Below are 27681 nucleotides of genomic sequence, written 5' to 3' on the forward strand. Positions count from 1 at the left end.
CGACAATATTATTTTATTGCGATTTCAAAGTATAAACAATAACTCTGCAGCAAATATAACGTTACTGCGGAAAACTGTTGTCATGGCAATAGGGATTATGCTGCATTTTAAAACCTACCCTCTGTAATCGACAACCTGCGTTGTTTATACAAGCGTTTAATCTTTCAGTCGTTTTTTGTCATTCAAATTGCACGATTAACCATAAGTTTTGCAAAATATTCAAAGCTTTATATTTGCATAAATTCTCCAATGCAGACCGCATGTGTAGTTCACGGCTTCTCGGGCTCTGTTTAAAATCCTAGTGAGCTGGCTATCTAGACAGCATAGCAGGCGCGTTCTCAGTCAGCTGATGCCTATGAGGCTCAAAAGCGCAGTCTATGTAGTCAGCTCACTAGGTTTTGAAACAAACCGAGTGTGTGTGTGACTCTAGGGAGGATTGTTAGGTAATATCCGCAGGATTGAACCGGGGAAAGTTGTTTCCTGAACTCTTGGTGCAGTTTTGTTGAAGCCCGGCCCTGCTGCACTCCACACAGGAAAAGGAAGACGGATGCGGGCGAAGGGAAGAATATCGAAACGAAAGGAAAATATCGAGACAAATGACGTGAAACCATGGAAGTCTCTGACACGACAACATCGCGCAGTGAGGAGGAGAACTATGGTATGAATAACCAGTACATGTTAAACTACAGTCTAATAATGGAGGTTTGTTTTGATATAAAGACATTTTGGACAATTATTGCGACGTTGTTGCGATAGTGAGTAATGAGCATTTGAGCTTGGCGTGCAAACATATCTGATTATGTAGCTGCCGAAGCTATTAAAAAAAACGAACAGACAGCATTAAAAAATGTGGGCATGCTTTGATGGCAATCTTATTTTCTCCTGATAACAACAGCAGCAAGTCAGTTCAGCAGAAATCAACAGGTGTTTAGAACCACTATTAATATTTGTTTGACAGATCCTGTATCAGCTTTGAATCCTGAGCAGGCGTTTGACAAATCAAATCAAGTGCTTTTAGTGTTAATCTGCTCTTGGCAAAATCCATCTTGTTAATGAAGTAGAGCTTTCATGTGGGTCTCTTATCTGTCACGCACCTGTTTTTAACGATTCTTTAAAAACAAGACGGAGGAGAAAGGAGACAAGGCTATTCAGAAGAGTTTCTGAAGTCCTTCTGTGTTTCTTTACTGTATACGCTGAAGCAGACCTGCAGACGGAGCTAATCGAGTGTCGAGCTCAGCTGGAGCACTGGCAGGGTGTGGCCAGGATCTGCGAGCTGAGCAAACAGGAGGAGCTGCAGGAACTGCAAAAACAATGTGACCAGGAGATTCAGTCCTTGCAGGAGGCACTGAGAGGTGAGGAGTGAGAGGGAGGGATTGAAGGAGTGTGGTCACCTAAGCTGGAGGTAAAGCTTAATCATGGAACTGCTGTGGAGAAAAGCCACAGATAGTTCACAGAAAATTAAAATACTGTCATTAGTTACTCACCCTCATGTCATTCCAAACCCATAAGACCTTAATTTACCTTCGGAACACGAATTAAGATATTTTTGATGATATCCGTGAGCTTTCTGACCCTGCATAAACAGCAAAACAACTGACACGTTCAAGGCCCAGAAAGGTAGTAAGGAAATCGCTAAAATAGTTAATTAGTGGTAAGTAATCTTAAATAGCGACGTGCGTTTACGTCAGTGCCACACATGCATTTCTCTGCTTGTAAACAAGGCGCACACATCCGGGTTCTGTGTTAGAAAACTGGCTTCTGCATCAGCAGCACCACACACATGGGTCATGCTTTTGTGAACATGCAGCGAAGACTGACACGGAAGAAAAGAAATTGTTGAATAAAGTTGTTATTTTTGTTTCTTTTGCGTACAAATAGTACTCGTAGCTTTGCAGCATTATGGTTTAACCACTGATGTCACATGGACTATTTTAATGATGTTCTTACTACCTTTTGGGCCTTGAACATGTCAGTTGTTTTGCTGTCTATGCAGGGTCAGAAAGCTCTCAGATTTCATCAAAAATATCTTCAGCCTGGAGTACACTACACTTTTTTTTTTTTTGTCCTGATTTTCCGCTGATCTACAGTCTGGAAAAGTTGACGCTAGTTGTCGAAAGTCAGAGCCAGTCTGCAGAATAGAGTTGACACATTACACAAAAAGTCACACAGTGTGTAATGGTGACAGACTCCTATTTGTTTTTTAGCTTCAGACTTTGATTCCATTCAGTTGGAGAGTATCAGATAGGTTTGATATTTTCAGCTGATTTTAGAACACATAACCCCGGTTTCACAAACAAGGTTTAAGCCTAGTCCTAGACTAAAATGTAAGTCTGAGCTGTCTCAACTGAAAGAAACTTGCACTGACTGATCTTAAATTATATCAGTGCTATTGTTTTGTCTTTAGATGTACACCAGTAATGTTTTTTTCTAAGGCACATTTATAAAAACTTCTTAAATGTCCTAAATGAACTTAGAGCTGCACGATTCTGAATAAAATGAGAATCACAATTTTTTTGCTCAGAATAAAGATCACGATTCTCTCACGATTCTGGAGAACTTTTTTATTTTAAAGATTTACCCCTGAACATTAGGTTATCAAACAGCAGTAAAATAGCAGTGAAATAAGACATAATAAACTTTGCTTTGAATTTAAAGAAATGTAATGAAAAATAATGTAATAATGTAAACAAAAAAAAAATCACCATTAAACATTAAAAAATAAAAGATTCTTAGCTAGAAACACTAGCCTATCAACATTTTATGGCCGTCACCATCCACTCTGTGGGATGACCAAGTTTACTTCACCATTTTACAAATAAATCCTAATCTAATCATGACAAACTATATATCGTTGGAAAGGTCTAAGGCTCCTAAATAGATATTTGACCTTTTTTGTGTTACAAATTATGTAGGAAAATAATTAATGACAAGAGTTTCATAGATTAATTTATGACAAGAGTGCACCTCAAAAATCTACTTCATAACAGGAGTTCTGACCTTTTTCACAAACAGACTTTCTTGTTGCCTTCTTCCCTATTACACATTAGAAATAATAAGAAATGATATATCAGATGAAAACTTGCCATTTTAAAATCAGACATTGCATTAACATGGAAAATGTACATCAAAATCATATTACTAAATATACTTTTCCATGAATTATAAAGATTTAAGATTCAATTCTTCATTTTCATGTCTCTGTTCAAAAATGGGAGTAACAGTTAAGGGGTTAATGGATCGTCGTGCTCATATATGGTTCCATTGCTCTGCTGGTCCATAAATCTGGCACGATCAAAGTACTACTCTTTTAATATTCAAAGTGCTAATAAAGACCGAATTTTCCAAGCATGATACAGAGCTATCTACACAACTACACAACTTATTATAGCCCACAAACTAATAACAGCCTAGATATTTTATGTAGCTTAATTTGCGCGCATTGGGGAGTCGCTCTCTAAATGCAAATAGCTTTTGAATGCGTTTTACTTTTGGTTTCATTTTAACGATCCCTCGAAACTCGCGGCACAATACAAGAGATTACTTGAACAAAACCATTTGAAAGTGGGTGGACACCAACGGGATTTTGAAAAGCGTGTCCCCAGTGGAAATTACGCCGCTGCGTGAGTGGAACTCTGCCGCTGAGTTATCATCTGATGTGAATGAATGCCGCGTTGTACAGTATATTGTGAAAGACGCGCCATGAATTGCATCTGACAGAATGTGCGCTGAAGATGAGGTTTAAATGGTTATGTAATGTTGGAGACAACGGCGAACCTGTCACTGCATCAGCTCACAGCAGTCTGTGCAGTAATTATGCTAGCGAAAGTTTTGTAAAATATAAATAAAATATAATTGGCTAAATCGTATAAGTTAATATGTCGGGCTTTACCGACATAATGAGCGTTGCATTATTCCCCATTCAAAACTATACGAGTGACACGTCTTGGGTATTCTATAGTCTTTGGTTACTATTTACAAAGTCGGTAAGTGTATGATGCCTAATCTTTCAAAAACTGTCCAGATTTTAAAAGTTGTGTAGTGTATTCCAGGTTTGGAACATGAGGGTGAGTAATTACTACGGAATTTTTATTTTTGTGTAAACTATCCATTTAAGAGAAGTAGTTCATCCAGAAAAAATAATTATGTCAATGTTTACTCAGTGTCATGTCATTCCAAACCTGTTTTTTTTTCTTCTGTGAAACATGAAAGGAGAACAGTTCTATCCATAAAACAAGATAGCAATGAAATGTTGTACCCAAAAAGTGCAAAACACCATGTTGAAGCTGGCATGAAATGGAAAACGTCTTCGTCTTTTCTTCCTTAATGTGACATATGGATGGGACTTGGTTTTTTTCCATCAGGAACTGATTGGATTTTGGTCACTTGTTTATTGTGAGTGACAAGTTGATGAAGTGGAGTGACAGGTTGTTCATGTGAGTCACAAAGGGAGGGATTGTTGCCTCTCCTTCACACTAATGCACTAATGTTTTAGATGAAAGGTTATGAGGGCACATGAATTTAAAAAGACTGATGATGTGCATGGATAAATCATGTGTATTCCATAAAAAATAAGAATAGTCTATTTTGATGTTATGGTGACTTTAACAGAGTCTATAAAGCTGTATTCTCAATGTTCTCTATAGTAATTCTTTACTGCGGGCCAGTCATTATGTAAGGAATAATTGACGACGGGCAGTAGAATTCTTAGAAAATAATGCACACCCGAGGTGGTAATGCGGTCACGACGCTAGGGCTGTTCGATTCCGAAAATTTTGGAATCGATTCCGATTCCGATTCCTGGTTCTGGAATCGATTGGATTCGATTCCAGAATCGATTCCTCACTGTTGTTTCGATTCTTTTTCGATTCTTGTTTTTTAGATTGGAGGAAGCTAATTTCGCAATAAATACAGGATGTAAAGGTCGTATAAAGTTACCTTCTCATAATATGAAGCTTCATTTGTAAAAAAAAAAAAAAAAAAAGATATATATATATATATATATATATATATATATATATATACTATTTTTCTGTAGCTCTGACTGATTTCAAATTGTAATTCATTGCCCAGGAAATTAGTCATAACCCACAGCTCAGCAGTGGACATGCATTTATTGCATGAATAAAACAAGACGTGACGTGTATAAAATGACAAAATTAGCAAACTATACACTGAAACAAAATAAACAGAACTTTAACAACAATACTGATATAAGAGCTATAATTTCGCAATAAATGCAGGATGATATAAGAGCTCGTGGCGTAGCTGTCAATCAGATGCGCTCTCGGCCACTGACGTGCTCTCTGCGTTTTCTTTCAGAGTTATCATTGGCTGATAGAAAGATTAAAAATAGCATTTATTTAAGATGTAAATAAGATCAAGACACGTCATGATCTATTCTGTCGTGCAGCGCTCAAAATTGTGGACATCATGAGCCAGTTCTCCCGTAAAATAACATCTGAATCGTTTTTTGAACTGGTTCATTTAAATGATCTATCCGAACGAATCTTTTTGTGGAAATGTATCAGACTATAATAACTATTAGCGAGCAAGAGGCAAATTAATGGGTGCTTCTCAAACTGAAGGCTGCATCCTTAAACTCAGACGAGTTTAGTAATGAGTCGTTTTTATTACGTTTATTTTCGTCAATCGACGTTTGATGACTTACAGCCGAAATATGCAGCCTTCATGGAATGCAGCCTTCCGTTTAAGAGGTAAGTTTTAATGAGCTGAAAACGGCTCTGAATGAAGAGTCGATTCCCCATGAGAGGATCGATTCCAAACGTTGGAATCGACTCTCGATTCCCAATGCCTCGGAATCGAGGAATCGATTCTTTTTGGAATCGATTCCCAGCCCTACACGACGCGAAGCGGAGTGGCCGTTACACCTCGGGTGTGCATTATTTTCGTAGAATTCTACTGCCCGAAGTCAATTATTCCGCTTATACTACAGTTACCACATCTCAAGACATCGATCAAGTGATATATTTCAAAACATTCGTCCGGTTTTTATCCTTAAAACACTATTGTGAGTAGGATTAATTTCTTACGCAGCTCATTCAACAGCTTCGTTGCTAGTTCCAAAACGTCATTTTAGAACTAGTAACGAAGCTTGGGCTGTTAATAGCAAAATAATGCCGTTAATAATGAAGTTTAGACAGACCGAAAGACAAGCAGACAGACGGAAAGAGAGATGGGAGAGAAACTTAAGTGTTTGACTTTACCTCTCTCATGTCTGTGTCTCTCAAGGGTGACTGGCAGCATCATCTCTAACAGTTAAACTTTAAGTTCATTTTCTTCAAGACCACGCCGTTGTTTCCTCGCGTGAGAGCTGTCATGTCGTTTTTAAGTCGTTAATCGTCAGAGCAGCGCTAACAACATTAGCGCGAATGCTAACGCGAGTGCAAACTGTACTGTTATGTGTGTGCGTCTGTGAGGTGAGTGAGAAGAGGGCGAGAGTGCTTTCCGTACATAATAAAACGTTATATATGGTGGAAAAAAACATGGAAATAATCTGTCGTGTTTATCCTGATGTTTACTGTATTTAGTTTGGCCAGTGTCATTGTGGGTTTTAGTTATTTTGCTGTTTTGGGCTGTAAGGACCTTTGAAATAACTGAAATCGTATGGCGAAGTGATATAGACATGCACTGCGGTCTAAAGCTGCCTGGAACTACGTTCGCCGTGCGTTTCCCTGAATATAATGCACACCTCTGGAACGTTCGTCAGCCAATCAGATTCAAGCATTCAACGGCCCTGTAGTATAATATTCAATAATGACTACATTTCAAATTGTTCATCACACAAAGCTGCCAGAAGACTTTAGACACAAAGTTAGACTTGACGAACTGATTTTATGATACTTTTATGAAGTTTCTTCAGCATACTGCATACAGGTTTGAAATGACATAAGGGAAAGTAAATTATTTTTGCGAATGAATTTTTCCTTTAAATTTGTCTTGCAATCAAAAGTACAAATTTGTTACCTGGTAGAGATTTTGGACAATCGTCTTTATCGCGGTTACACGCTCACCTGACATTGCTACGTGGTCACGAAAACTTAATGTTTGCAGGTGTTTTTAAGAATTGTGGTTTAAAAACAAGTGATTTTAAGCGGAATTAGCAGTGAAAGAGAACACATTTCCCTATATGCATGGCATGCACGGTCTGAGAGACTGTTTCTGAGCACTGTCAGAAAGGCACGCACACGTGAAGACAGTTCTTATCTTATTTTTGCCACTTCATAGGCCTTGAATGGTTAAATACACACACTTATATATGTCCTCGTAAACACAGTAATTTAGGTGTGAAAAGCAAACAGCTGAGAAAGAAAACACATGTGCAACTGTATATTGGATTCGGGCAGCTCTTAAAGTGACCGCAGTCTAATATTCCTGCTGTCTCATTCATGTTAATCAAACAACAAAAGAGAGAAAATCTCTCACTGCTCTTAGCTAAATCATTTTTGTCCCTTTAATAAAAATAAATATATATTTAATTTACACAGTGAAGGATATGCAATGTTTTTGTACATTTGATTTCTTTATACAATGCATGTAGCATTTCTTGTTTATGTTCAACTGTAGATTTTTGTTCTATTGCTTGTAATTAGTTTCTTATACTTATTTAATCACTGACTGTTTACTTCTCTTAAGTGAGTTTATTTTTTATTTTTGAATTAAGGCTAGTATAAGGATTTTTTACATTGACACTTGTGACAAACATTATAAAATTTCTATGGTATCAAAAATGTTAATATCATAAAGACCTTATTTAAGGTAAAAATAACTATATTATGATATATACATTCCCGTTAAATAAAATTACTCATATCGTGATATAAGATTTTAGTCATATCACCACTAGTTGTGATTCTGCAATATTTTTACCCCAATTAACAAAATAATAATAATACAATAATGCAGGGGGAAAAAAAGAAATACCTGCCAATAAAATAAAACTATAACACAAATGCATAAGTTATGAAGAAATAATAAAATGAATATAATGCTATTAATATAATAAGAAAATAGTCAGCCAATGTATTATCCAAAAAGGGACACTATACCTTATCCAAGGTCTTTAAGGAGCCTGTGAGTGAGAATCTGATTTTCTTAAGCTTCATACAAGTAAACACCTTTTTATTTCTAATAAAATGTAAGGATAGAATGTGTTTCCACTTTAAAGTAATGAGAGGTCTAGCTAATAAAGTTGTAAGACCAGAACCCTTTGCAGTGACATCAGAATGACCTTGTTATCTTTAATCAAAATGCTTTGCAAAAATGCTTTAATGCCAATCACGTTCAGATCTTTCTGAATGCAACAACATTCCTGTGTGCAACACACTTTTCACAATGCAATTAACAACCAAATTCTTGTGGCTCAAACAGTAGAGTATAGCACTAGCAATGCCATGCTGATGGTTTTGATTCCTAGGGAATGCATTACCTGATAAAATGTGCAACTTGAAAGTAGTGCAAGTCACTTTGGATAAAAAAAATCTGTCTAATGTCCAAATGTAAGTGCAATCGATTAAAATAAAACCAAACATTTTTTGTTTTTAAGCCGTTGCACTTAGAATTATGTTACAATTCAGTTGGATAAAATTTCATTTCATTTAATTTGCCAACTTGCATGTCATGAAATGGGATTTAATCCAAAGTATTGGAAGTGCAAGGGAATGTGTTTCAGCATTACTTTGTGACTGATCCCGATTTTTTCACATCCTGTTTATTTTCCCCCATCTCAGAAACGGCTGCTCAGTATGAGGCTAGAATATCTGTTCTGCAGTCAGAACGAGCACAGTGGAGGAGAGCCGCTTCGACCCGGGACACTAAGGTTTGTGTGTTTCTGTTATCTAAGTACCAAGGCCAAGACATAAGTACAGATGTTTTTTGACACAGAATGTGTCTGTTTCCCATTTTGAAAAATCTTTCTGTTTCTGTACTTGCGGTTTCTGTCACTTCTGCACTTTACACATCTCTTTGTGCATGCAGGGCATCTCTAAAAAGGGTAAGGTGGAGGGTACCTCTCCTCCACAGGGTGATTCTCCTCCCCCACGAGGTGCTGACCATGAGGGATCAGGGTCAGATTCTGATCCACTGGAGCTGATGGCGGAGACGTCAGATGCAGAGACAACAGGGCTTATGATGGACTACTTTCCCCAGCACTGTGACTCTGCCTCCCTGTCTTCTTTCTCTCTGGACACACCCTCTTTGCCCCGACATCTGCCCCCGCAAGATGACACTGCCTCACTGGTGTCCACAGGAACGCTGGTGCCTGAAGCGATCTACCTGCCACCACCGGGACACAGACTGGTCACGCATGCAGACTGGGACAAGTTGCAAGCACAAGTCAGTATACGTCTAGTTTTTCTAGCAGGTTTCCTGCGAGCATAGAAAGCTGCAACAGGAAATGTCAACCAAATTGTGGTTGGCAGGTGTAGAAAAGTCATGAAAAAAAGTAATGGAAGGATTTTCTAGTTAAGGTTGTCTCTAGAGTATTTAAAAGCTAGAAATCACTCTTCATGAGTGCAGTCCTTATCCAGTAATAACAAATGATTTGACTTTGTCAAAAGGTGTGGGACATTTCTAGCCTGTTGATTGTTCATCAGTGCATTCAGGATCATTAATTCACCTTGAAAATTAAAATTCTGTCATTAATTACTCACCCTCAAGTCATTCCAAACCCAGAAGACCTTCATTCATCTTCAAAACACAAATTAAGATATTTTTGATCTAATCCGAGAGCTTTCTGACCCTGCACAAAGAAATCTCCTGTGTCAGTTACGGCCACACGTTCGTAATATGATTTCGTCAAAAATATCTTAATTTGTGCTCTAAAGATCTTACGGATCTGGAACGACATGAGGGTGAGCAATTAATGAATTTTCATTTTTGGGTGAACTATGCCTTTAATGTCAGTGCATGATGTCACCATCCTCCAGCAAATTTGTTGAATCTGGTATCATGGCATTTTTAGCTTGTAGAGCTTCAAGAGGAGGTGACAGAGCTTCAAAAGCAGAAAGCTGAGCTGGAGAAAGAACTGGATGTGCAAAGCACAGAGACACAAAAACAGGTACAGAAACTCTTAGTTCCTGTCTTTTGCCACACAGACCACATAAAACACAGACAGAAACAGATGCATTGCTTAATGTTTTTGTGAAACAGTCATACATTGATACATTCTTGGAGAAGTAGAAAGTTCGAAAAGATCAGCATTTATTTGAAATAGAAATTCTTTGTAACACGATAAATGTCTTTACTGTCACTTCAATGTAATGCATCCTAAAATTCTTAGTGAACTCAAACTTGAATGGAAGTATCTTTTTTTTAAATGCATATCTACATGATTACTTTAAAAGGAAATCTGTTGACGACTTTTTGTCTTTTGCAGTTGTCAGTGCTTCAGTCTCAGGTGCAAACTTCTGAGACCCTTCTTCAAGACTTACAAAAGTCTTTTAGTCAGTCACAAAATGCCGTTCAGAGCAGATTGGTGAGTATCAAGTGAATGGTCCAGGAATCAATGGGCAGCAGGAATCCGTGATCCAAAATCTTGATTCAAGAGTCTGTGTGTACTTTTTTTCACGCAGGCAGAGCTTTCTTACTCTCAAAAGAGAGTTTGTAATGAGCTCTCCAAGTTGAAAGGTGAAGACACTGATGTGGATGAAAACAGCCTTCCACCCCAGAGTCCAACTCTAGAGGTATGTGAGTTTGTGTTTACAAGTGGATTTGATGAAAGGATTCTAGAACAATTGAACAAGGTGTGGAACAATTGAATGTTGTGTGCGTATTTGTCCTAATGAGTCATTAAGTCAGTGTGTATCTCTATGCATAGGCAGCTCACTGTGAGGAGAGGCTTCGTATTGAAATAGTCAACCTACAGGAACAGCTGGAAACACGCACAGAAGAGAGCGGTCTGTCTATATCATTAGCTTATATTACATTTAAGCATTTGGCTTACAGTCAAACCAAAATGTATTCAGACACCTTCAGAGCAAATTCATTTTGATAATGTCAGATTAACTTTGATGGAAAGGTATGTAATGAATTACAATCAACCAAAAATTCAGACAACTGTATGAAAATATTAACACAACTATCAATACTTTGTAGTTTGTGGTTTAAAAAGGTTGCATTAGCAATAAAAGAAAAAACACTTAAGCTAAACATGGTCAGGTCAAAGTGTCTGAATAATTTTTGGTCCCAATTTTTTTTATCAGTTTTACTGGTAGTCCACTGTATGAAGAATTTTTGGGTATATGTCACAGTTTACTTACTTTGCTACCCTCACTTACATAAATGAACTATAGTTTCCTGCACCCACTAGTAAAAAAAAGATATAAAAAAATTATATCTGGTGTCTAAAAAATATTTGGTTTGACTGTACACTTTTTTGCAAAGAGACTTTGCTTTCCCTTACTGTTCATAAAAAAGTTGAACAAGTTGAAGAAAATGAATAATTTGAATCGTGTCTGCCTTTGGTCCTGTTCGTTGAAGCTTTTGATTGCTTCTCTTCAATCACACATGTTGTCCTTTTTGTCTCTTCTCTTTATCTTTCTTGACAAATCTGCTCCTCCAGAAATTTTAGAAGGTAAGTAATGTGTACTTTTTACTTTTTGTCAATAGCGTAGATCTTAGTTGTTATAGTATGTGAAGAAAAGGGTTGATATTTTGTTGATAGTGTATTATAATGAAACTGTGTGTCCAGTGTCAGTTTGTGATTAAATTCTCTCTTCTTCAGTTAAGCTTGACAGCCTGACAGTAGAGACAGAGCGCATACAGGTCCAAAAGGAAAAGGTATGGCAGCTGTTAATAGTCAAGAGTTATTTCGTATTGAACTGAGTGGTATTCAAAAATATTCTCCACATCCTTTTAGTTATGTTGCTTTTCGCATATGAGTTTACTGTGTCTTGCTGAGATGCTCAGTCTATTAAGACATTTTTTAAATGTCAAGCGCCATTTGCTTGTTTGAAATTTAGTGACACTAGCTATGTTTCCATCATCCTATTTTGATGCTAATTTTGAACCAAAAACCACTGGAGTAGTGTTACATATTTTGTTGACTTGTGTACTTGCATTATCCCAAATGTTTGCAAGAATGTTTAAATCCAGAGAAATAAGAATTTAAGTAGTGTAACAAACCACATCATTGCGTCACCTGCCAATGACGTCAAACACCTTTGATTTCTGTAGAAAACATGGAAACACTAAAGACGCTTTATTTTGTTATGCGTTGTATTAGACAGGTGACGAACGCACAGAGTAGCATTATAACAGAACTTTCAACACACTCAAATGTATGTAGTATAAAACGGTGCAGTTTTCCCCCACATATGCATGACTTGAAGGAGCAGCAGTGCTCGACTGTGGCATAATAAAAGCTCTGCTGCTTTTAAGCCATGTGTGATCATCTCTTATTAGCATCCTCGTTTTGCTTCCACGGCTTTCAGCCCTATCCTGCTTCATACTACAGTGACGTTAATAAAACTTTAGTTTATTAGCTCATCCATGAACATGATTCATGAAGACGACAACTCCTATGATTCCACTCTCAATCACGGTGTCATCAAACTATGCCTTTGTTTCGTTGTTTGTTTTTAATATGTGCTCTCTAGTGGCAAAATTTACATATTGTGCCCTCAATTTTTTTAAAAAGATTTTATACTCACTTGAGGTGTTTTTTGACTTATGCGAAACACATTTGCCGGATAAATTCCTCCATGCGCCATGCATGATGGTACAGCATAACCTGACTAACCAGCAAACCGGTCTTGTTGCACAGAATCTGAAATGTTACGGTCATTCTTAAATGCCCGAGCAAAGTCTGTCGTCAAATTATTTCAGCATTTTCCAGCATTTGCGCTCCGGGCGTCCCGTGTTCGGGTCCCGGCTCGAGGACCTTTACCGATCCCACCCCCTATTTCTCTCCCACTAAGCTTCCTGTCAATTCTGATCTGTCCTATCACAATAAAGGCAAAAATGCCAAAAATAATATCTTAAAAAAAAAAAAAAAAAAAGTATTTCAGTATAATTGCCTCCCAGAACTTATATGATTGCATTCCCAAACAGCAGGCATCCACCTCCGAAAGCAATAATAGCCTTTATTGTGTTTGGACAGTTCGCTCTGAGGTGCAACTAATTTTATTATATATGAAAATTTTTAGATTCAGAGGCTTCTCCTACTTTTCACAGTGAAATTTTGTGCCAGTTTATCAGGAAGTGACAGTTTTGTTCTCTTTGACTTATTGGATGGAAATGATGCGATTAGTCAAATTTTGCATGGAAGTTAAATTCACAACTTTGGATCGAACGTGTAGGGTTTCTTTATAAGCTTAGGTTCTTTGCTTTTAGTCTAACCTGGCCTGCCAATTTCAGTGTGACAAATGAACCGGAAGTAAGGAAATCTGAATGTTGTTGTTGTTTTAGCATGCACTCACAAAATTAAACATGCACATCTTGATGTAATGTGACACCAATGTTGCATAGTGTTTGAAAAGTGTGTTGTATAGTGCATAGCTGTTTGTACAATGCAGTACGCTAATATTCCAATGTAAACATATCCATTGTCCCATCTGTGTGTGCAGTTGGAGGCTGAACTGCAGGAGTGTCGTGTGGAGGTGCAGGGTCTGCGAGTGGCGCTGTCTCACCTTCAGAAAGAGAACAAATCTCACATCCAGGAGAAGGTAGGTCTGCATCTTGGTGAGAATAGGTGAATATCATTGAATTTGATTATATAGTAGTTTGTTTACATCTCTCTGTTTTTCAGGCAACATTACAGCAGCAGTGTTTAGAGTATCGCAGTCAGGTGATCAGTCTGCGCTCTCAACTAGACACTATTCAAACTGTGCAGAAGGATTTTGTGCAGCTGTCGCAGTCACTGCAGGTACTTCACTGATTTAGGATCAGCATTGAGTTCATACTCTGTTGACATAATTCATCAAGTGTTGATGGTACACATAAGGCTGTATCCTCACTATATTATTCCTACTCTGATTTTGACATTGCAGACAAAAATCTTTGAGATCTGTGGCAAAAACTGACATTTCTCTTTGCATTCTCAGGTGAAGTTGGAGCAGATTCGCCAAGCAGAATCTTTGAACCAGGTGAAACGCATTCTAGGGGAGGAGCTTGAAGATACCGATTTACCTGCAGATGCCACATGAAACAGTATAAGAATAGATGACATTTTGGCCAACCAAAGGGACAAAAGAGACTATGGTGGGCAAGGACGTGGTCCTCAGAAAGGGCCAAGCTGAGGTGGGCTGCCTACATTTAAAAAGAAAACCTACAGTGACATGAACTAAACGGCCATTCCTGCACTCATGGGTTCGCAATTCTTCTAATGAACTCAATCCATACAAGAAAAAAAAAAACATGATTCCTTATCAATCTGGACAAACTGGAATTGCTAATACTTGAATTTTGTGAAAAGCTAATATACTGACTACTAGCTGTACTAGACTTAGTGCTACTGTAGTGTAAGTTTTATGCTCCTGGCCTAATCTGTATTTCCTAGGAGAAACTGACAGATATATATTTCTCATTTTCATCACCTGTCACCAGCAAAATCAAAACCAAAAAACACATTGGGGATGGATACTGGGAGCAATTGTAACTTTTTTTTAATATATATTTTTTCTTTCATAACAGACTACTACAGATCTACTTGCGATATAAGAAAAAAAAAATTGCCAAAGTACAAATAACCAACAGCATCATTAATAAACATATGATGAGAAGGACTATCATAATATTTAATATTATTCCATATAATATGTCGGAAATTGTTTCGCCTTTATATGGTACTAATTCTTTTAGCTGTCCTAAATAATGTTTTAAAGTGAAAGATTAAATACTAAATACATTATAATTGTGTGAAATGAGATGCAATATTTATACTACACTATTTTAATAAAAATGTTAGTGTTTTAAAGATAAAATCTTTACATTCATACAACTTTTTATAAGTAGTGTTACAATTGCCCCCAGCTTCACAGTTAAGAAATCTTTAATGATATCCACCAGCAAGTGTTAGCATATTCCTTTTGTTAACTTGAAGCCAACAACCAAGAGATAAAATAAATAATACATTAAAACCTTAGACAATGCAAGAAAATATAAACACAAAATATTTTTTGTACATTAAATGTTTTTTGCTGAAAGAAAAATTTAAAGTTACTGTTCTCAGACAGATTGAGAACTTAAGCTGAAAAGGTGCCATCACTTTAAACCGAATACATTTTGTGTGTAACAGTTGACCCCTTCTATAATACTACCTAGTACCTACCCTATAATTATTTGTGCATTCAATTTAAGGCCAAAGTCACTTTACTGGAAAGAGCCATCAGTTCATTATGAAGTATCTGGTGCCTGAGCCAATGAACAGTGGAAGATCAATGATATATTAAAGATGATAAAACACTAAATCTGATTGAAGGGGCTAATAAATGTTAATTCATATAATGTAGCACAATGTTAGTAACAAATCTGAGTGCATTACATATGTGTGAAAAATAAAGATTAAACTAAAAGACAGTAGCAGGTCACGCATGGTTTTTATACACATCTTTATTTTAAGAATAGCGTCTTCATTACAATATACTGTTCATAACCATATATATATTAAATTATATATATATTAAATTAAGTCTTAATACATATACATAACACGTTTTACTTAAATATTTTTTTCCTTTGTTCTATAAGGTTGTACATTTAATGGTTGATTTTCACTGGTTCACAGTGGTTTTCTTTCTCACTCCTGGCAAACTTGATTTTTCTGCTTTGGAGTTCTGTTCTTGCACATTTCTTCTTCGCTTTTTCAGTCCCACTTTTTGGACACTAGATTCTCATCTTTCTCTGTTGAAGAAAATAAATTATGTGAGACAGGATTGCTTGAAAGATAGTCCACAACACTGTTGTAAAGTTTAAATAATCAAGGCACACATTGCTTTGACGCACATAATCCTATCTGTATAGTTTTAGCAGTCATAATTACATTTTTACATCTTTAAACTATTTACTAACAATCTAAACTAACAATCTACTGTCTGCATTAGCCAGACAAAACCACATATATGAGGATGAGTTTAGCATCAAGACTGCATTTAATCTGCTGATAATATTAAGATTCTACAATCTATTGCTATATGGAGCACTAATGAACAGTCATTCGCTGATTCAGCAGTCATGAGGTCTGAGAAGCTCCATGACTGACATTAGAATATATACATGTCAATCAACAAGCCACAGAATGTAGCACAATTTGTCCATACGCAAACAGACACAGGGATGCAGGCAGACACGGACACAGCGGATTGTGGGATACCTTGCTTTGTTACAGGAATATGGAAGGGAACAGGATTAGGCTGGAATAAAATAAAAAAGGGGTTGAACAGGGGTTGAGTGAGGAGGAGAAAAGTAAAGAGGAGAAATATTTCCACCACCACAAGAAATGTAGTCCAGAGAGGAAGGTTCAGAAAAAGAGGACAAGAGATAAGTAAAGGAGCATATAATTTTAAAAGGGAAATGAGTCATCATAGGAATTTATATTTGCTTGTTATACAGTTAGTCAGGTCTTCGTTACATACAGTAAGTTGTTAAAGTGGTTTTAACCAATATTTAGTTATGTATTTGTATGCTACCTTGAATATGCTTAGTGTGTTTAGAGTTTAAATATCAATAATTTTTATTAACACAAAAATAGATTAATCATTTGTAAATCTGAAAAAAAAAAAAGCAGATATAGCAGATAGAAATATTTGAACTAAATTAGTGAAGATGTCTTTTAAACAGTTACTTACGCTCCAAGTAGTTGCGGGCAACAAACTTGAGAAGCTCATCAATAAGGATGACTGGGAAGGAAAGCTTCAGTACAACGATCCACTGTTCCAGGTTGAGATGGGTTAGCTTGAAGATCATCTGTGAGGGGAAAGACAGTGATTAGCAAATGACAGATTATAAAAAAACAGCTGAAAAGAATGATGCAATGAATTAATTTAATGAATTGAAGTGAAATTAATTATTTGCAATTAAAATTAGTGTTTGGGACATGACTTGGACATGAGAGAATTATCTCTTGGCTGGGCCTGATCATAGTCTCCTAAGGCTCCTGGGAACACTTCTTACATCGCCCCCTAGTGGCAGCCCCTTTAGCCTGCTTAGTAAAATTGCTAAACACAGGGGTGCCCAAATTCTGTCCTGGAGGGCCGGTGTCCTGCAGAGTTTAGCTTCTACCCCAATTAGACACACCTGAACCAGCTAGTCAAGCTCTTACTAGGCATACTAGAAACTTCTCAGCAGGTGTGTTAAGGACGGAGTTTAAGCACCCCTGGCTAAACACATAAACTAAATCGAATTCAGCATGCTGGATGGACGCAGTACTTACGGGCAGAGGATCCACATAGATGATCATGAAGTGCAGAGACATGGAGAGACTCATAGCTCCCACCAACCAGATATTACTCCATGGAGGCATACGGAGCAGAGACTGATTCTCGGATAAGCTGCAAAACCATACACCAATGTATGTTACAATCAGCACGAAAATAATTATGATCAGCTGCTTTATGATTGTTTAGAATTGTTAAGAACTGACCTGTTCAGAGCATTGCACATCTCAATGGTGACCAGGACAGACAAAGCCATTGTCATGGGTGGAGCTGCCTCAAACACCTCGCATTCAACGCCGGCAAAGTCCTCGTTGTCAGCAGTGCACTGCATGAAGTGGGACTGGGGACAGAGAATAGGTACAGAATTATTAGATTATTGTGAAATGTACCGCATTGTTACTGTTTTTTATAGTTCTCAATACTCATAAAGCACTAAGTATTGTATTTCTCACCAGCTGGTAGAAGGAGACCATGGGGCCATCTTCGCAGTAAATGAACCACCAGCCAGCAGCAGCGACAGTTGCAGCACCAACATAACCTGCAAAAGAGATCGAACAGAATTTGTAATGCAGTCTTGAGGAAATTAGGAATGGCACAGTATCACGGAATACACAGTGAACCTAGAATGGATCAGGGATGGAGCAAAAAATTTAGAAAGCAGCACACCTCCAATGGCCAGGTATCTGAAGAAGAGCCAGCCAGAGATGAGGGGCTCCTTGGGGGAGCGGGGAGCCTTGCCCATGATGTCCAAATCAGGAGGGTTGAATCCCAGAGCGGTGGCTGGAAGACCGTCAGTCACCAGGTTCACCCACAGAAGCTGAACTGGGATCAGAGCCTCAGGAAGACCAAGAGCAGCAGTCAGGAAGATACTGAAGAAGATGCAGAAAATAAATCAGGTTTAGAGTTAAGAGAGTGGAACCTATTCCTGGTTCCAGAGGGTAAATATATAAAAGAGAGACTGTGACTCACCACACGACCTCTCCGACGTTGGAGGAGATAAGGTAGCGGATGAACTGCTTCATGTTGTTGTAAATGGCTCTGCCCTCCTCAACGGCAGCCACAATGCTGGAGAAGTTGTCATCGGCCAGGACCATCTCAGAGGCTGACTTGGCAACAGCAGTGCCAGAGCCCATGGCAATGCCAATTTCTGCCTTTTTCAGGGCAGGAGCATCATTCACACCATCACCAGTCTGGAGAGCGTGCAGAGGAGGTAGGGAATGGCAAGAAAGTCAAGCATGTTATATATGTTTCTGAGAAAGGGACCAAGATCCTATTTGGGCTTTTGTCCTTACCATGGCAGTGATCTCATCAAAACTCTGAAGGAACTCAACGATCTTGCTCTTGTGGGAGGGCTCGACACGAGCATAACAGCAGGCTTTACGCACAGCCTCCCTCTGCTGGGGTAGTGGAAGGTCATCAAACTCACGTCCAGTGAAAGCACGGCCTGTCACATCCTCATCATCGCTGAAGATTCCAATACGGCGGCAGATAGCCACAGCGGTACCCTTGTTATCACCTGGAAAGAAGAATTATTGCATTATTTTATATATTGTGCATTTTTATTAGCTGTTCTGTGCTAGTCAAGTTACATTGTGGAAAAATAAATGCAAAAAAAAGTCACAGAGCAACAAACAGATCGTCAGTCTGCCTGGAATGCAGCAAACTAAGACCAGCAAAGTGATTCAAACAGTGACATGTTTTGGTGCTGTTTCAAGAAATATCAGTACTGATTTGAGGATCGAACATGACTCACCTGTGATCATGATCACACGGATGCCAGCAGCCCTGCACAGCTCAATGGATCCAACAACCTCTTTACGAGGAGGATCAAGCATACCAACGCAACCCACGAAGGTGAGATCAGTCTGTGATGAAAGCAAAAAAAAGGAGGGGTTAGCTTTATCAATATTTTGGAGCTTATGTGTGAATGTAATCTGTGTCTAATGGATGGTGCTAGAACATCCAACCACACCCTAACCCTACCCATAACTCTATCCCTCCACCCCATTAGATGTCAAGAGAGGAAGAACTGTAAGACTCTGCAGTGAGTACTACTTGCATAAATACCTCATATTCAGCAAACTTTGTGGAGTCCTCCAGGTTCATTTCATCCTTTCTCAGAGGGTTGTCACAGGTAGCCAGTGCCAGGCAGCGCAGGGTATCACGGCCAGTTCCCCATTCCTTGATCACAGCCATGATCTTATCCTTAACTGAACCAGTCAGGGGTACACGGGTGGTTCCAACACGCACATAGGCACATCTTTCAATCACACCCTCAGGAGCACCCTACAACAATAATGTTTTTGATTTAGATTTGCTTTAGGGTATTAAATTTTACTAGGCCATTTTAAGGATTGGTCTTACCTTGACAAACATTTTGTTTCCAACAGGGGCCTTGGAGGACTTTGCGGGGGAGCAATAGACGGACATGGACTTCCTGTCACGGGAGAACTCAAGGGTAAATTCCTTCTTCATGAGCTGCTTGATCACCTAGGAAAACGAGAAGAAAATTTAATTGATATGAAGTTTCAAACATTTGGTTTGGGAGGACCCTAATCATTCAGTCCTGTTAATCATCAAGAGCATATATAAGCAAAAGTCAATGCGACAACTCTTCCGGCATCACTCTACCTCACCATCTCCACCTATATTTCTATTATTCTCTTTCTATAGCCCCTTATACACAGCGTGTTGATGCCAGAAAATTGCCAGAGTCCTGGGCGCGATCCCAGAATGGGGAACCTAGTAACATTGCCGGGATCAGTGTCACAATGAGCCCTGTGTGAACAAAAGGCATGAACATTGCGGGGGCAGTCGTGGCCTAATGGCTAGAGAGTTGGACTTGTAACCCAAAGATCGTTCAAGTCTCAGGTCCAGCAGAAATTGTTGGTCGGGGGAGTGAATAACCAGCACTCTCTTCACCCTCAATACCATGACCAAGGTGAGACCCTTGAGCAAGGCACCAAACCCCCAACTGCTCCCTGGGCGCCGCAGCATTGGCTGCACACTGCCCATAGTGATGACGCACATTATCACGCGACTCTTTTAACGGGAGTTTTGAAAGCAGATCAATGTTTTTGATGAAAAATATGTGAAATGAAATGGAGATCAGCTTAGTGGAATGGTATGAATCACATTATAGCAGAGATAGGCAACGTCGGCCCGAGAGTGCCGATATCCTGCAGAGTATAATCAACTTACCCTGTAAAAAACTTCACCTGCCAGTAGCCTTAGTAATTCTGAAGACCTTTATTAGCTTGTTAAGGTGTGTTTGATTAGGGTTGGAGCTAAACTCTGCATCACATCGGCACTCCAAGACCAATGTAGCCTATCACTGCATTATACGTTACATCCTAATGTCACGTGTCTTTATGAGATGTTTGTGAATGCACGCAGATTCCGGAAAAACACTGGCAATAAGAATGAACCAAAATCATGGGACACATTGTCCATGTTACCATGTATTTTCCAGAATTTCTGTTTGAAAGAGGCTTATGTAATAATGGGGGTTTGAACTCAGAGCTCAAGCCGAGCCTCCATCGAGGACAGCAAGCCAACTTCGTTTACCATTAACCATCAGGACTTGATGGACAGGCGAACTCGTGAAATAATGTTCCATATGGAATTAAATTATAATCAAATCTTGGAATATGAATGAAGTGTGTAGCAATATCACTCTCATAGATATCCTTTTGATATTTCAGTCATAAATTAGGACTAAAGATTTAAACATTGAATTGCAATAGGGACACAATACAGCTTAACAACGTAAACTTGGAGAGCACCGAAGAGGCTGAGATACTTACAGTGCAGCATGTGTTGGCTCTCTCCACCTTGGACAGACCACGGACTTCAGTGTTGAACACATTCATCTTTTCAACCAGGCAGCACAGGGCGGTCTCTGTTGCTTCACCCACTTTCTCATAGATTCCTTTAGACTGTAAAACAAAAGAGATAGAGTTCAGCTGTTGCTTCACAAATGGAAGATTGTTTATGAAAATTGAATAAATGTTTGTTTACCTCATTGTAGTCCAGAGAAGAGTCGTTGCATAAGGCGCAGATGGTTGCCAGCTCAACAAGGCCATCATACTGGCCACACTTGACAGGATATCCACCCTTAGTACTGTACGGTAAAGTAAGGAGAATGGTGAGCCTCATGGTGTTTGCATCGGAGTCACTTGATGAATATGAAAATACTTACACTTCTCCCTCTGGTGTGTACTTGGATCCAGAAATGTCATACTGGTCAAGAGTCACAGATTCTCCCTCCACTTTCTCAATGACGAACATCTAAATACAAAGAGAACAGAATGGTTTTGTGGTTGTAGAGCAGAGGTTCTCAACTCTGGCCCTCAAGGTCCACTTTCCTGCAGAGTTTACCTCCAACCTTGATCGAACTCACCTGCCTGTAACTTTTTTAGTAATGATGAAGAGCTTGATTAGCTTGTTCAGGTGTGTTTGATTAGGGTTGGAGCTAAACCCTGCAGGAAAATGGACCTCGAGGGCCAGAGTTAAGAACTCCTGCTGTAGAGGATTGGTATATTGGTGTTTGCTTGATTTCTTTTGGAGCAAGACAATGTTTTTCACAAACCTTTGTAACACACATCTGGTTGGTGGTAAGGGTGCCAGTCTTGTCTGAGCAAATGACAGATGTGCAGCCCAGAGTCTCTACAGAGGGAAGAGAACGGACAATGGCGTTCTTCTTAGCCATACGGCGGGTTCCCAAAGCCAAGCAGGTTGTGATGACAGCAGGCAGACCTGTTTAGAAAACAAAAGTTTCAAATACACACCGTTGTATACATAAAATCTGAGTCATGAATCATGTTTGAATTTTATTTTTGATTTCACACCACTGTACCCTGATTTCTATCATGCTCATGTATTCTCACCTTCGGGGATGGCAGCTACAGCAAGAGCCACAGCGATCTTGAAGTAATAGACGGCACCGCGGATCCAGGATCCACCATGGACGGGGTCGTTGAAGTGGCCGATGTTGATGAGCCAGACAGCCACGCAGATGAGGGAGATGACTTTGGAAAGCTGCTCACCAAACTCATCAAGCTTCTGCTGCAAGGGGGTCTTCTCCTGCTCAGTGGCAGCCATCTGGTCACGGATTTTTCCGATCTCGGTGGAGACTCCGGTGGCGACCACAACTCCGACAGCCTTGCCAGCAGCGATGTTAGTACCCTGGGAAAGCGAGTGGAAGAGAATGTTTCAGTGCTAATGCTGGAGAAAGAGGAGAGGGACAACAAAGAGCTTAAGACAGGGAAACCCACAGAGAAAAGCATGTTCTTCTTGTCCTGGTTGACAGCCCTGGGGTCAGGAACAGACTCTGTGTGTTTAATCACACTGACGGACTCACCTGAGAATAAATTGAGAAAAGAGGTTAGAGAAGGATAAAGATATACTCAATATTTTTGTGAGTATTTGATAAGACTTTGTAAGAAACAAACCAGTGAGGATAGACTGGTCCACACGCAGAGTTGTGGAGCGGATGGCGGTGATTCTGATATCAGCGGGGACCTTGTCACCAACTACACAGAAAAAAAGTAGAGAATTAAGAAGACATATATGAAGAACAATTCAGAATTAAAGCTCAAAGTAACAAATTACAGAAAAACTTTTGAGGGGCACTTGTTATGACCGATCATCTATTTTTTTTAGTTTTTTGTTTAATGGTTTGACAATGATTTATAATTCTTCTAGACTTTTAGAGGTCCACCTCTCTACTGAGTTTAACCAAAGACTTTGTAAAGACTTGTGTATGGGAGAAAGTGTAACACGCAATATAGTGGAATAGTCCTATTTTCTTAATAAAGGAGGCAATCGACAATTGGTAAAGTCATTGCATCACTGCAGCTGCCATTAGAAGCTCAGGTTGCTATAAAAATCAGCTTTCTGCGATGTACACTATGACTGCGCATTTGCATTGGCTCCACTAGCCTGAAAAAAATAAGCATTTTTAATTCTATTTGAGTGTAAGTAACAACATTTATGAGAGAGATGTGGTTAGAATTCATTGGTAATTTCAAATGTGAATACCACTATACCAGTGAAATAGTTAACAGATTTGGTGAGTTTTATGTTTCCCAATCAAAGAGATAGGAGCTACTCTTGAATGCCCGAGAGGCGTTTCAAAGATGGCTGCTGAGTGAAATATCTTTTCTTAAAGGGACTTTGGTTTAGCTTTAACCCTTTACTTAAACACCTGAACCAGCTAACCAAAGTCTTCAGGACTGTAATGTTATGATGGAGCTACTTTGTATAAAAATGGCACACTAGATTTGACCCCCAGATCTAGTCTAAAGATAATGCCGCTGTCAATAATGTCCGGTGAAAGATTAGAGATTTAAAAGAAGAACCTGATCAAGGGGCAAATGCATGAAAAAAAAAGAATGACAAGGACAAGTTGACTTTCAACATGGTGTAAACAAGCGGACTAGAGAGAAAAATGAGTGATGGGGAAGGAACAGGTGGAAGAGGGAAAGAGAAGGGGCAAGGGATGAAAGAGGGCAAGTAGTGGAACAGGTGCTGGGATGTATTTATATACAGGCCTTTTCTTTGCCCGTGCTCTCACGGGTTCTTTCAGCCTTTTCTGATCCCATCACTCTATATTCTTCCTCCCACTGTCACACACCCCCCCGTAATTGCCTTAAAAGGACGCTCACACTTTCTCAAGGGCATAAGTCCCATATAGTCCTGTCGCCTCTGAACACGTGTCCCGTTACTTGACATCATTGTGGCTATGCAGTGTAACAGTTGGCTTGAAGGTGTTGCTTACTCTGCATTTCCATTTTCAGACCATTGCACTATTCTTGTGAGTTATGTGACTGTTCTGTGTTAATGATGCTCTGCTGTCACACTGGTATACCTGATACTTCCACAATGTCTCCAGGAACAATCTCTCTGGCTTTGATCATCTGCACGCTCTTTCTGTCAGCGCGGTAGACTTTGCCCATCTCCGGCTCGTACTCCTTCAGAGCCTCGATGGCGCTCTCCGCATTGCGCTCCTGTGAAAACACAGTTCTAGATCAGTTCCTGCTCCCCCTAGGATTTTACACCTTGACGTCTTTCTCCTTCCAAGGGTGTGCATACTTTCCAAATGACTGTTGTGCCAGCTGTATGGACCCTTGATGAAACCTGATCGTCCTTTAGTATTTTTGCCGTTGGACCTTTGTGAATTCTCCATGAATACTGCTGTGCCTAACCTTTAACCTCTGATGCCATTTACACCACTCTGAGTTCTAATGCTTGCATTCACTGTGTATTTAAATAGTGGCCCCAAAAATAGTTTTGGACTCTTATGTTACTCTTGATTTTTTTTTTGTCTTTTGTATTAGATAACTTCAAGATATCTACTTGGTATCTGCAAACAAATAATGCTAGAGCTTTGCTTAGTGAGAGTTAAGCTTACTTAGTAGCAATTTTCAAATATTTCTTTACAAGGTGAACAAGGTTATTTTACCAGTAGTGGCATTTATGAGGTCTGTTTCTCTCAATTCATATATATTGTTGCTTTTGGTGTCCAGAAAATTTTTGAGGCCACTGTTTTGGGGAAGTAAAATGAATCTGCATATTCACCTGCCATACTCCAACAACAGCATTAGCAATAAGGATGAGAAGGATGACAAATGGCTCGACGAAGGCAGTGACTGTTTCCTCACCTTCCTCAAACAAGGCCAGTACCTGATGAACAGAAAGAGACAGAGAGTGTGAGAGAGACGTCCAAGATCCAAATTGGAGGTAAAACAAATATTAGCAAATAATATCCAATTCACCTCATTAGAGTCTGGTTAAAGATACAGTGGATGTGTGTGAAAGCGTGTGTACTGGTACTATGTTATGAGGAATGTCGCCACAAATATAGTGATACTACTCAATTTTGACCTTGTGGGGACATGTCCCATGAGGAAACAAGCTTATGAATGAAGTGTTTTGTATGAGGGATAGGCTTAGGGGAATGAAAATACAGTAGAAAAACCATTACGCCTGTGGAATAAAACCATAATGATAGGAATATCTCTGTGGGTGTATGTGCATACCCTCTGAAAGTTAAGTCAAGTCAGTGTAACACCCCCACCAACACTTCATCTGTTCATGAAGTTATGGTTGAAGTGTACAGCTGATCCTTTTCCAGTAATTCTCATGTGTGCACAGAACACGCATCCCTCAATTTATGGCACGTTAGCACCTGCTGTCTGTCTTTCTCTCCCTCACCTTTACAGTCTCTCCACCAATCTGTCTTTCATTCCTTCCATCTTTGACCTTTGTGGGTGGATTCAGTTTCTTGGACTGGCTTAAGACCACCTTAAAATAACACTCTTTTCCTCCCTCTGTCTTAATCACTCGCTCTCTCTCTCATTTCTTTTTGTCTCTCTATTCTTTCCCTGTCATTGCTTCTCCTCAAAGCTTCTATCCTGGCCTTCTAAGGCCATAATGACAGCTGCGATAAGGCCCGGTGAAGGCCTGAACAAAACAGCAGAACTAATGCTGTCTGCTTCGTTTATTTCAAAACAGAAAGAAAGAACATCACTTGTTCGTTATCAGAGCGGCAAGTACTCAGATTTCAAGAGTGAGGGCATTTATATGCCTGTGGCCGAGATGCCTAGCACTCATGCACTCGTGTTGTTTCACGCAACTATAAGGGTTCCATACTACCCGACAAAGACAAACAGCTGGATTATTGTCTACCCATTATATACTCTAGGCTGAAGGGTCACCGTTTGGCTTGATTGACAGGAGCGGATGGGAATGTGGGAAATGTGTCCCTGTCCTTCACATTCACATTATTAATCATTGACTGTACCTCTAAATGAAACCCCGTCCATTCACTAAAATGGCTGTAAACCTAACCTAAGTCAGCATAACCTAGGCTATGAATTGCTGAATTACTGAATCTTTACCTGTGTAAAGTGAGGTTTCTAAAAGATGTTATGTAGTTTCTGTTTACATACAAAAGAGATGCAAGCAGCCAACAGCAGGATCCTGACCAGGAGATCTTCAAACTGCTCAACCACCAACTCCCAGATGGTCTTACCTGAGAAAGAAGGTAATGTTTGATTTTGATTTATTTGTTTTTATATTTAGTTTGACAAGAAAGTTAATATGACCAATTGGTAAGCACACCCCAAGCATGATCTTTGTTTGACTGGAAAGAGAAGTGCATAAATTAAATTGCATATTTTAAAGCAATTGATTTCCCATCTATAATAAGAGTTAATGGAGAACTTACCTTCTTCAGCAGGAAGCTCTGTGATTGGTCAGTTTGGCCCAGTAGACAAGATGAATGGCAGATGTGGGTAGAAACACAACATTAGAATAAGCCATCAATATCTTTCCCATCAACAATCACCATAACATAGCATATTATATAATAATGATATAACACTTGAATCTGAAATGAGCTGAGCTCGCACATATCAAAGTATTCACTTGGTAGTCTAGCCATTTGTCCTTCTGTTTGACCTTCTACTAAAGTCCCTGTAGGCTTAAAATGGCCCCTGAGTTTCAGCTGTCACTTTATTGCTTTTCTACCTTCTTCCCTTTATCTTCTAATCTTGCTTTTTCAACATAATGTCATTATGCTGCATTTATAAGTGCATCTGTTCAGGCTCATTTTGCCTTTGGCTCAGAGCTTTAATTTCTCCTTTGCAGGATGTAAAGTTCTTGAAAACACTTCTAAAGATGTATGCTGTCTTCTCTAAGTTTTGAATGCTGAAAGTTTTGAGCTACAGTATAACACTTTCTGTCTAAGTTGGGAAATCTTTCTACCTCCACTTCAAAACAGCCTGTTCTGTAAATTCATCCCAACTTTGTTTCATTGTAATCAAACATCCATTCAAGTTTTTCAGATGCCTCTTTCATTTGTCCAAGCTTTCCTCACCGTTGAATCCGAATTTGGCTTGGTTTTTCTTGACCTGATCTGGAGCGAGGCCTGTGCTCTCGCTCACGCCGAAGTAGGCCAGGCATTCTGCTGAATCCTTGGTGTGTGCGTTCTCCATCCTGTCTGCTCAAAGGGGAGACTTCAAAAAAAAAAAAAACACAAGAGATGTAGATGAGTTGAATTCCTACCCAGAGCAATGCAGAAAATCCAGTTTTAAGGCTTTTTACAGGTCATTGAGAAAAACTGAGAGCAAAAGATAGTACGCACCAACACTTTTTTTTAAAAGTGTAGGATAGGGACAAAACAGATGGCCCCTTGATTCTCTCTCCCCTCTCTCTTCTCTCTCCTTCTCCTCCCTCTGGAGCGCAGGGCTGACAGAAAGTGCAAACTTCCACCCATCTCTGTAGA

At 39.2% G+C, this 27681-nt stretch overlaps 2 protein-coding genes across 3 annotated transcripts; one reads left to right on the plus strand and one right to left on the minus strand.

Annotated features, from left to right (window-relative positions):
- rabep2 (rabaptin, RAB GTPase binding effector protein 2) lies at window positions 1–15534 on the plus strand. Its single transcript, XM_073841384.1, has 13 exons — window positions 1–658; window positions 1200–1352; window positions 8748–8836; window positions 8995–9351; window positions 9980–10075; window positions 10394–10492; window positions 10590–10700; window positions 10835–10913; window positions 11579–11590; window positions 11741–11796; window positions 13584–13682; window positions 13766–13882; window positions 14061–15534. Exons 1-13 carry the CDS (start codon window positions 610–612, stop codon window positions 14160–14162), a joined length of 1419 nt encoding a protein of 472 aa, XP_073697485.1. The 5' UTR covers window positions 1–609; the 3' UTR covers window positions 14163–15534.
- A 15-nt stretch (window positions 15535–15549) lies between these two features.
- Window positions 15550–27681, minus strand: atp2a1 (ATPase sarcoplasmic/endoplasmic reticulum Ca2+ transporting 1). Of its 2 annotated transcripts, XM_073841372.1 has the most exons (25): window positions 27541–27681; window positions 27274–27412; window positions 26623–26640; window positions 26345–26427; window positions 24972–25076; window positions 24262–24400; window positions 22844–22924; window positions 22667–22752; window positions 22280–22577; window positions 21982–22148; window positions 21592–21680; window positions 21411–21513; window positions 21197–21328; window positions 19755–19880; window positions 19458–19676; window positions 19144–19255; window positions 18683–18906; window positions 18360–18580; window positions 18057–18259; window positions 17843–17928; window positions 17597–17730; window positions 17387–17504; window positions 16803–16920; window positions 16328–16367; window positions 15550–15858 (listed from the first exon to the last, which is right to left on the minus strand). In XM_073841372.1, exons 2-24 carry the CDS (start codon window positions 27389–27391, stop codon window positions 16363–16365), a joined length of 2985 nt encoding a protein of 994 aa, XP_073697473.1. In that variant the 5' UTR covers window positions 27392–27412; window positions 27541–27681; the 3' UTR covers window positions 15550–15858; window positions 16328–16362. The 2 variants fall into 2 exon arrangements, with proteins under 2 accessions (XP_073697473.1, XP_073697466.1); XM_073841365.1 differs by lacking the exon at window positions 16328–16367.

Source organism: Garra rufa, chromosome 1 (assembly GCF_049309525.1).
Source record: "Garra rufa chromosome 1, GarRuf1.0, whole genome shotgun sequence".
Classification (NCBI taxonomy): Eukaryota; Metazoa; Chordata; class Actinopteri; order Cypriniformes; family Cyprinidae; genus Garra; species Garra rufa.

Excerpts from the sequence above, each read along its gene's own strand:
- rabep2 (XM_073841384.1), top strand. The coding sequence starts at position 610 with ATGGAAGTCTCTGACACGACAACATCGCGCAGTGAGGAGGAGAACTAT. Across the intron at positions 9,352-9,979 it reads GGGACAAGTTGCAAGCACAA|CTTGTAGAGCTTCAAGAGGA; the intron begins GTCAGTATACGT and ends TGGCATTTTTAG. Across the intron at positions 10,076-10,393 it reads GCACAGAGACACAAAAACAG|TTGTCAGTGCTTCAGTCTCA; the intron begins GTACAGAAACTC and ends TGTCTTTTGCAG.
- atp2a1 (XM_073841365.1), bottom strand. The coding sequence starts at position 27,391 with ATGGAGAACGCACACACCAAGGATTCAGCAGAATGCCTGGCCTACTTC. Across the intron at positions 22,925-24,261 it reads AGACATTGTGGAAGTATCAG|TTGGTGACAAGGTCCCCGCT; the intron begins GTATACCAGTGT and ends TTTTCTGTGTAG. Across the intron at positions 17,929-18,056 it reads CAGATACCTGGCCATTGGAG|GTTATGTTGGTGCTGCAACT; the intron begins GTGTGCTGCTTT and ends TCTCTTTTGCAG.